The 10,208-nt window shown below is 33.6% G+C and overlaps 1 protein-coding gene across 2 annotated transcripts; it reads left to right on the top strand.

Annotated features, from left to right (window-relative positions):
- The first annotated feature begins 283 nt into the window (after positions 1 to 283).
- On the top strand, positions 284 to 8,463 carry LOC18611897 (protein trichome birefringence-like 14). 2 transcript variants are annotated; one of them, XM_018114338.2, is made up of 6 exons: positions 284 to 584; positions 1,671 to 1,733; positions 2,090 to 2,367; positions 4,471 to 4,677; positions 6,541 to 6,736; positions 7,341 to 8,463. In XM_018114338.2, the coding sequence occupies exons 3-6, from the start codon at positions 2,103 to 2,105 to the stop codon at positions 8,152 to 8,154; spliced, it is 1,482 nt and encodes a 493-aa protein (XP_017969827.2). In that variant the 5' UTR covers positions 284 to 584; positions 1,671 to 1,733; positions 2,090 to 2,102; the 3' UTR covers positions 8,155 to 8,463. The 2 variants fall into 2 exon arrangements, with proteins under 2 accessions (XP_017969827.2, XP_007048439.3); XM_007048377.3 differs by lacking the exon at positions 1,671 to 1,733 and having other exon boundaries at positions 285 to 584.
- The last annotated feature ends 1,745 nt before the right edge of the window (positions 8,464 to 10,208 follow it).

Here is a 10,208-nt window from a genome sequence, read left to right as displayed (position 1 = left end):
AATTAAATATTTTTTTGAAATCGAATTGAATTATCCTATCAATTCAATTCAATTCAATTCAATTCTTCGATTATTTTTTATTTTAAAATATATTAAGATTAATTTATTTATTTGAATTTACATATAAAATAACTATTTCTTGTCCAATAATTTCGATTTAATTAAAAAAAATGGAACCGAATGAGTATTCCAATGGAATACATTAAAAATGCGATCCAAACCGAACACCACTGTTCCAATGGTTTTTGATTTTCTCGGTGGTTTTTTTTTTTTTTTAATTTTTATTTTTAAGCCCTGCTGCCAGGAAGGGGACTGAAATTAAAAGCGTTCTAAATCCATGGAACTGTCATGACACTGCCATTTGAAAGTTTGGTTTCACGTTTGCGTTGAGCTTTTTTGCACCAAACAAGAGTGGAAGTGAAGTCTGTTCCTGTTGCCTCGCCCTTTTATTTCATGCTTCAAAATGTCCTTCCTTTCCTTTTCTTTCTTTGTCACAGATCCCATACATAATGTATTCATGCCTCTACGTTCTACACCGCCTATGCCTGGGATTATCCGGGAAAACAAGGAGACAAGATACTCTGGTATGCAATCTGCAACTGCCCAATTCATTCAACTTCCTCTCTTTCTTTTTCTTTAATTTCTTTTGTTATGGCATATTATGTAACTTGGTTTAATTTCTTGAAGTGCAAGTTTAGTTGATTAAAAATATATAAATAATTAAAATATAATTATTCTGCATAAAAATAAAATAAAACCATGCGTTTTTTTTTTTAATTATTGCTTTTGAAAGCAAAAAGTAAGTAATAAAGTAAGAACCAGACAGTACCTAAGATCTCATCAACTCTTTATTAAACAAATTTATGTATTTGTCTTAAACAACAGTTTATAGTCTATGCTACAGGGACTTGGGATCTGACACGGATATGTTTATGTATTAGGCATAGATAAGTAGATGTGCCATGTTTTTAGCAATTTTTTTATACATTTATAATTGGGGATCTAAGTGTTATACCTAAAGGAATTTAAAGTGTTGAAGAAGTGTTGAACTCAGATATGTGAGGATAAAGTGAAGAATACGTGTACTGTAGTTTGTCGTTATGAATGTAGCTTTGTTACTTTCAGTTGAAGAAATTTACTTCCCTTCTGATAATTGCATATGTTTTGGACTAGTAGTATGGGAAGTATGTAAATATATGTTATACAGTTAAAGATGGCTGCTTAGTTTGTCCAGAATAAAAGAAGCTGTAAAAGAGAAAAAGAATAATGGTATTCTCTATATCTTATAAAAATCTTGGATATTGAAGAAGCAAAGATGAAGCATTTTGAAAATGGTGAATGGTCAAGCAGGAGTACTTGTTCTGTTGTCTTTATACATGCCTTTACTTTCTTTTTTCCTATATAAAAAAAATCTGTTTCGTCCTATTACTATTACTGAAGCATTTTTATCATCTAATATTATGAGAGAAATGAGCTCAAAGCATTGAATTCAATGGAGATTTATGTGCATTTAAGGGCTAAAATTTCTGGTTTACTCAAAGTGTACAATGCAATAGACTTAATAAAGTCTTTCCATATGGCAAAGAATCTTGCTACCTAGAAGCTCACAGATTCAGTTTCCTTTTGTGTTTTCTTGGTTCTTTTGCTAATCCCTATTGCTTTATTGCTAGTTGCATTTTGAGGGTTGCCACTGCCCAGAAGTCATTATTGTTTCTTGTTGTGTCACCTTAAAGGTAACCTTTGAAGTTATGATGCAAACTATAATGGAGCTCAAAGAAGAAAACATGAATTTTAGAGTTTTGGTAAAGAACTGAGAGGAATTAAGAATTTATTGACAGGAGGAGGAAGATTGACTGGCGAAATTTTGAAAATACAGCAGGAAGATTTCTTGGTAGTCTTTCTGATTACCTGGAAGAGGGGAAAAAGTATCAATCTTCTGCAATGAAGTTATATTTGAATCATAAATCACAAAGATAGCCTTTTGGAAAATAGACAATTTTTTCTAAAACCTATTTTATGGAGTTCAATTTCTTATTAAAACCGTAGTTGAAGATTCAATATCTGACTGAGGAATCCATGTCTTTTTTAGAGCATAAGCAGAGATGAAAACTAGAAACAATCATATCTTGGGATGGAAGCAAATTTATATTGCACTTATTGTGCTAATTTTGATGGCCATACTACTACGGCATTCAAGAAAAGGTTCCTCCGAATCTACTATGTCATCATCTCAGGATATGTTTACAGAGTCTTCTCTGTCAGGTGCAGATCAGCTTCCAGAATCTTCTCCATCAGGTGCAGATCAGTTCACTGAGTCTTCTTCATCAGCTGAAAATCACTTTACAGACCCTTCTCAATCAGCTCAAGGTCAGTTTATGGGGTCTTCTTCATGTATGTTTCCTGATCCTTAATTTATTTAATTTGTAACTATTTCTGAATTTACTTTCAATCTTATCTCTTGTATATTAAAGAACTTCCATGAGAAGGAAATTTTATCTCTAAAATGAAACTGAGGTATTAATGAAGAAAAGAAAGCTATGGCCGTGACGGTCAGAAAGGCAAATTTATGTAGATAAGGTGCTTGTACTGTACTAGGCTATGAAAAAGATAATGACCAACATGTCGGTAAATTTAACTTTTGTGTAGAATAATAGGGAAGAAAGTTAGAAAGGAATCTAATTTCTAGTTGGGAGTTTGAATGATGAAAAAGAGAAGAAAGGATGTGCTGCATACAAGAAGTCTGAAAGGACTTTCAGAAGTCTGAAAGGATGTAGAGCTTATAGTATGGATAGAAATATAAAACTCAATCATCTTGTTTTAACTTCTAATTGAGAGATTTTTTCTATTTTTTTCTTGGAGAATATGATGTTAGTAGAAGTGAAAAAATCTTTGAAAAATGAAATGAAATTTAGATTATGGATGCTGAATGAAGTGAAAAGGGCAGTTATTGACTGGATACTCTGTTAATGTGGTTTATCATTCATGCATAAGGTTGACAATAAATTTTCCAAGAACTAAATGAAATTTAAATATTTCTCTCTGATAATACTCATCGTTTCTTACACCATAATATTAAGGTTTTTGAGTAGGTTTATATTGATTGCTTTTTGGTTCAACCTTGGTTAGAGACATGGCCATATTGACTTGGTGATCATGGGATGCCTATTAAGTTAAGAGTGTCTAGTTGAAGCAATAGAGAAAGATGGTATAGAAACACTAGATTGAAAAAGAACTTGTAGCTTTTCTACTAGAAATTGGCAGGTTACATGTGTGAGTCAGGATAAGATGGAAAAAAAATGTCTGCCAAGAAAATCCTTAGAATGGTGTAGTCATGTGCAAATAAGACCAATAGTTACACAAATTTGGAAAAGTCAGATTTGAAATAGGGATGACTAATTGGCAAGGCGAAGTCATTGGAGAGAATATAGTTTTGGATAGCATTAATTATGAATAAGGGTTAGCCGTAATTGTTTGGATCATGGTTTATTGAATTGATTTGCTTTGTGTTATATATGATGGATCTTTCCTTCCATTTAAATGAACTTCAATAATTTTGCATGATATTTATACATAAATTTCGGTTGTTGGAGTTGAATAATATTCTTGCTTGTCTTAATAGTTAATTTTAAGGGCTCATTGTGCATGCCCCTTATAGTGATAAATTTCTTTGGAGCATATGCCATGAAAAATGACATATCTCTTGTGCCCTTTACATTCATAAACTATACTTCTAATTCTTTAAATAAAGAGTTGCAGTTTACGATTTTAAGGACAGCTATATGGATGGATATTTTGATTAGATCAATTTCTGGCAAGCACATATGGCATGAGATGGACGGTTAAAATAATGCTTTGCAGGAAATTGGGAAATGTTAGTTCCCGAAGGTTTTGATGGCTGTGGGATCATTACTTTCACGATTATTTCAGTTTGATGAAACTTTTCATTTCTTTTGATGTGTTTAATCATTTTTTTTTGTCAAACATGTGTTCATTTAACCATAAATAAGTTCACAATAGATGGAGTGACATGCCCTGGATATAAAGTTGCTACAAACCCCAAGCTTGAGGGAGGTGGGATATACCAATAAATAACACCCCTTTCCCACAAGTATCCTTATACTGACAACCAAGATAGAAGGAGCTATCTGGCTATCATGAGAACAAGGCTGTGCAAATATGAAACAAATAGCAAAACCTGAGATTTGATACCATGTTAAGTCATCCTATGAGAATGAGGCAACAAATGTGGTAATAAACAATCTATGTTTTTATACCATGTTTAGCATCTAGAATAAATACATAGGTGATAGGTGAAGAAGCCAATGTTAATCTGAAGCCACTACAAACCCCAAACTTAATTGATGTAAGATTTAACACCTCTTAACAGGATCTTGTATGATCAACGCGTTTCTTATCTTCCTTTGGGATAGTTGGCCTGCTCATCCATTATTAACTTCCTTTCTGGCTCAGATGCTCTTCTGGTTGCCCCAAATAATGTATCAGTGTCCATGAACCCAGAGGGGACTTTTGAGGAGACGAATTCTCATGCAACTATGACAGAAGAAACAGAGAATAAAGAACAGAATTTTGATCCTCCACCAAGGAATTCGACAATGTCACATCCATCTGGGAATGATAAGAGCGACTTGGAGAACACATACTCATCCAAGACGCAAGGTAAAGTCCCTTTTCTTATATGGCTATAATCATGGTTTGTGTGTTGAATTTACAAATATCTGTAGAATGTGATATTGTTGCTTCTTATCAGTTTGGTCTCTTGTTATTTCGATTTTTAATTAACTTATGAATGATTGTGATTATTATATCATTTCATGGAATAACTGCATTAAGAGTTTTTCTGGGGATGTGAATCTCTATCAACTCTCCATTGTTTTTGTTGTGAGATTATCTACTTGTTAATATTTGTAGCATTTGACAAGGTGCAATCAGTTCCTTCTGGTATTTGTTCATTTTTAGCCTTCAAGAAGGTTTTCCAAAAACTGATTAGTTATTCAACCTTGGTTAATAAACCACGCAGAAGGCCTAAACTTACTTCCTCAATGTTTTACCAGTTTGATTTGTTGCAATAGCATTCCATGGATATCTGTGGTTTGACTTTGCATCTTTGTTTTTAGCCTGCATCTTTATTTTTTATTGCTTAATGATGCACTTCCATTATAAGTGCAAATTGGGTCATAGTTGACAGACAGGGCCTGCTACAGGGACTGGCGTGGAACTGTAGTGGGCACTGTCAGCCCATCATGGTCTGCCAAGGACAGAGGGAAGGTCCAGCATGACCCCAAGGCCATAATGGATTGTTCTATGCCAGGTCTTGCATGGCCGTCTCACTATTTTCATTTTAGGTTTTTCTCAATTTTTTTTTTTGAAAATTAGGTTTTTCTCAATTTTAGTATAATATAATTATTACTTAGTTCTTGAAAAAAATGAATGGGAAGTGCTGTGTTGGCCTGCAACAACTCCAAATGTGTCATGGCTGCAGAAAAGACCTGGGACCCTTTTCCTGGCATGACTCGTAAATATTGGCATGGTTCCTAGCATGAACTGGGATTCTAACTGATCTGCCGTGTTAGGCATGGACCAGTTTTGAGCAGAGCTGGGCTGTGCCTTGTGCCACCCGACCTCAAATTTTTTTGTGATTTTTGAGTTGTCATCTCCCAAGCCTTAATCTTGAGAATTAGTTGAGCACAAAGCATTCTTAATCATATTCCATAAACCATTGGATTTGGATCTTCGGAAGCTGAAGAGGAGATGTGTAGAGTATATGTTTCCTCCTCCAAGGTCATGCAAGCTACACTTTTCCTTGGTAAAATTGTTATTGTGATGGTTTATTAGATGCTCTCCAATCTAGCTTTCGGTGGCAAGATATCCTATTTGAGCTAGTGTTCAGGATTTGCACAGGTACCTTGGTCTTGTAAAGAAATCTAGTGTATTGACCTGATGCAACTGTAAAGCAAAAACAGGTAAATTTGTATCTAGTGATTGTCAGTGAATGATAGTGCAGATATGAAAGTCATGAATGGGACGGTTGCACATGGGAGACAGAGTTCGTTGGACTGAGTTTTCCTTGGTGGGGTTACTAGCCATCTTCATGTATCAAAATGGAATAGAAGTGAATTAACTTGCTCAAACGTTTTAACTTAGTAAGGATCACAAAATAAAATCTCTTCTATGCTTCATTTCAAGGGCTTGCGTGCTCTCTTGTTCCAAGTTGCAAGTGACACATATGGAGGGTTTTTTTTTCCATTTCACTGACTATGAATTTTGATCCCGGTTTGCAGTGTTTTTGTAAATGAATGGATGTGGATGTATCAAGTGGAGGTGTTTAGAAGTCTGCAGGAGAAAACTGAACTATTTTCATCTGAAATTTGCCTATTACCAGGCTTTTAGAAGTCAAATGTATATCTGTTTGCTGAAGTGTTTTCCCCTACTTATTTGTTTCTGAAATATCTAAGCTTGTTTAGATTCTCACAAAGATCATATTGAAATTATGCATGCATATTAATGCTCTTTTCTCTGCAGTCTGTAATTATGCACAGGGTAGATGGGTTTCGGACAGCCAGCGCCCATTCTATTCTGGGTTAGGATGTAAACGGTGGTTACCAAGTCCCTGGGCCTGTAGGCTGACTCAACGAGCAGATTTTTCTTATGAGGGATATCGCTGGCAGCCAATAAATTGTGAAATGCCAGAGTTTGAGCGGTTTGCATTCTTAAGAAAGTAAGAATTTTTTGTTGATGATATAGTTACTTTGATTTCACTTTTCAAGCTCTTTAATCTTTTTGTATGCTGTACTGGCCTTATGGTTGCTGTAGTTTTTATATCCTAAGTTTACTTTAGAATTTTTTATAATTTTACACTCTCTAAGGTTATTATATAAGGTAATATCTTCACCCAATGCATTGGAAAAATCAGATTAACTGTCAACTATCGTATTTAATGCAGAAATGTTACTATAATGGTACCTTAAAGAATGTCCTTAGGACACTCGTACCCAAGACTATATACAATATATTGTTTGATTTTACATATTTGTAATTTAAAATGTTATTCAGGCTTGAGTTTCAAGTTTCTTATTGAGTTGATGATATTGAGTCAAATCAAGTCAAGTTTGAGTAGTTTAATTTTTGAGTGAGCACGAGTGCAAAAAAATAAATTTGAACCAAGGTGGAGCTTTGAGTTCTGTAGTTGAGTTGAGCTCTGAGTCTAGGCTTAGCTTAGTTACACTCCTTTTCCTCCTATGAAATTTGGAATTTGATCAATCATGTTTTTACTAAACATGACAACATTTAGGTTCAGCTTGTTTACTATGACTTGATTTCAGAATGCAGGACAAAACAATTGCATTTGTAGGTGATTCATTGGGGAGGCAGCAATTCCACTCGTTAATGTGTATGGCCACTGGTGGCGAAGAGAGCCCTGAAGTGAAAGATGTGGCAACTGAATATGGTCTTGTCAAGCGTTCCGGAGCCATTCGTCCTGATGGATGGGCTTACAGGTTCCCAACTACTAATACCACCATTTTATTTTACTGGTCTTCAACGCTCTGCAGATTAGAGCGCATCAATAACACAGACCCAGATTCAAGTTTTGCCTTGCATTTGGATCGTGTACCAACTTTCTTGAGGAAATTCCTACACCGTTTCGATGTATTGGTTCTGAATACAGCACACCACTGGATTAAAGCAAAATTTATAGCAAATCGTTGGGTAATGCACCTAAATGGGAAGCCCATAAAATATGGGATGCTTATGGATATGATGAACGTGAAGAATTTTACAGTTCATAGGATGGTGAAGTGGCTTGATTCACAACTTCCCTTGCATCCCGGCCTAAAAGCTTTCTTTAGGACCAGGTCACCAAGGCATTTTGATAACAAGGGGAACTGCAATAATACTACTCCGTTGACTGGAGGGAGTGAAGTCATTCAAGAAGGATCAAGTGATAAGATTGTTGAGACTGCTGTTAAGGGTACAAGGGTTAATATTCTGGATATAACAGCTCTTTCTGCACTGAGAGACGAGGCTCACAAATCCCAATACCGCATTTTTGGTACCTCAGCTTACTATGATTGTTTGCATTGGTGCCTGCCCGGCATTCCAGATACATGGAATGAGCTCCTTGCAGCTCAATTATAAGATTTGCTATGCCATCGGTTGAATTCTAGTGTATTGGTTGAAGAGTACATAACTGCATCTGATCCATGGAAATTTACTCTCTAGGTATTGATAGAAAAAAAGAAGACATTCATTCATGCTGCTTTTGAATGAATTGCATGTGTTATGCTCACCATGTTGCAGAACAGAAGCCTTGTTCATTTTTTACACACTCCAGTCAACCCAGTCTGACTAGTTGATGATATCTTTCTCTTAAGCCTGTCTTTCACATAATTGTGTTAAAAAAGGGTGATCTTATTTTCATATGCAATTTTTCTCTTTAGAAGCAAATTAGTCACATCTACTCACAACTGAATCTTACCTAAACATGCACTCTTGGGCAGTCTTTCAAAAGCAAGGTTGTGGCTCTTGCAACATGTTCTGTATCTTACATCCACATTTTTGCCTTTTGTGCTCTTCACAACTTCCTCTTCGTTTTTGTTGATTTTCCATTTGAGATGCAAATTGAATTTTTTCCTATACGTTTGCCATAAAAGCAAAACTAATTGATTCTATTCAGATATTTAGCATATTTATTCAAAATGCATGAAGTACAACGTCTACTGGATCTGTTTCTACAAAATCAAATAATCCCGTATTAGTTCATGTCTTGCAAAAGGAAGCAAATAGTATGTTCATATTGTCATAAAGATATACAAAGTAAAACAAACATTTAGATGGAGTTTTGGGATAAGTCGTACTTTCTAATATTCAAATAGGTCGTTTCAAGTAAAAATAAGAACATTTGATTTTTATCCAAAAATTTCATGACTAATCTCTTTTTCAAAACCTTAAATTTCATTTGGTAAATTTTATTATTGTTTATTTTTTAGGAATTTCTAAACCTTTTTAATTCCTTTTGAGCAGCTTTGATATAAGTATCATTACATTGATTTTTAACTCACTTAACTCGTCCTTCAGAAGGATTTCTTGCCTAAAGATTTCCGCCTAAGCTTTTCTATTTTATCCGCCATTTTTCTTGCCTTGAAAGCTTCTTCCCTCATCTGCCTTATTATCCACTCCATTCAGCTTCCTTTTTTTGAAAATTTTGTTCACACAAGTCACTTCTTTCTCTTATCTGAAAATATTCCCGCTTAATAGCTTCATATTGTCCCTTATAACCTTCCATGGCGGTCTCCATTTTTATATTGTCCCTTATAACCTTCCATAGCGGTCTCCATTAAGTTGCAGTCATTCCTTAGCCCTGTATGGTTTGCCCTTGCCTTTGTTGTATGTTTTACAGAGTACCATTAATGTTTTGTATTTCTTGAATTCTTGCCATCAAGAAAGAATTTGTTGCATTTAACCCTCGAACTCGTTAATATATTTTCAATTAATCAAATAAATATATTAATGTTATATTGATTATTGATTATTGTATCAAGCATCATTCTTAAATTAAGATACGTATCGTATTTTTTATTATCGAGTATTATATTGTATATAATAAAAAATTTTAAAATTAATTATAAACAACATGTACACATGTAAAATAAAAAAAGAGTTAAAAAATATATTTATTAATAAAATTAAAGAATATATGACATAAATCGAAAAGATCATTATTATTTTTAATTTAAACTCTCAATTTATTCCTTTATAATATATATTTTTAAATAAGATATATATTTTTCATATTAATTTATTAATTAAAAATTAAAAAATATAACAAATTCAAAAAATAAATTATTTTGGCATCATTTTGTATAAAATGTAAATCTTGAAGATTAATACTCAAAAAAAATAATTTATCATGTTTCAGACAAAAAAAATAAAAAAAGAATTTTTAATAATTGAATAGTATATAATTTAAAATTCATACGTGTATCGTGCGATACAAGTTCGATATTTGATCAATAATCTAATATATCGATTCATATCATTTGTTATTATATCGTAATGTAATATATGATGCGTATTGCATATTATATAATATTAACAATTATAATATCAGGAAAATTGAGAAGTTTATAAAAAAGAGGTATATTAACATTATATGTAAACTCTTATAATGTTGTTCAACTTGTTGTTATGTT

The sequence above is a fragment of the Theobroma cacao genome, chromosome 1 (genome assembly GCF_053813885.1).
Source record: "Theobroma cacao isolate CCN51 chromosome 1, ASM5381388v1, whole genome shotgun sequence".
In the NCBI taxonomy this organism is placed as follows: Eukaryota; Viridiplantae; Streptophyta; class Magnoliopsida; order Malvales; family Malvaceae; genus Theobroma; species Theobroma cacao.
Note: the sequence above shows the minus strand (reverse complement) of the source record. Positions and strands in the feature narration are given on the sequence as shown.

Coding starts and splice junctions, on each gene's coding strand:
- LOC18611897 (XM_018114338.2), top strand. CDS start 2,103: ATGAAAACTAGAAACAATCATATCTTGGGATGGAAGCAAATTTATATT. Junction 4,678..6,540: donor ATACTCATCCAAGACGCAAG/GTAAAGTCCCTT, acceptor TTTTCTCTGCAG/TCTGTAATTATGCACAGGGT. Junction 6,737..7,340: donor CGGTTTGCATTCTTAAGAAA/GTAAGAATTTTT, acceptor ACTTGATTTCAG/AATGCAGGACAAAACAATTG.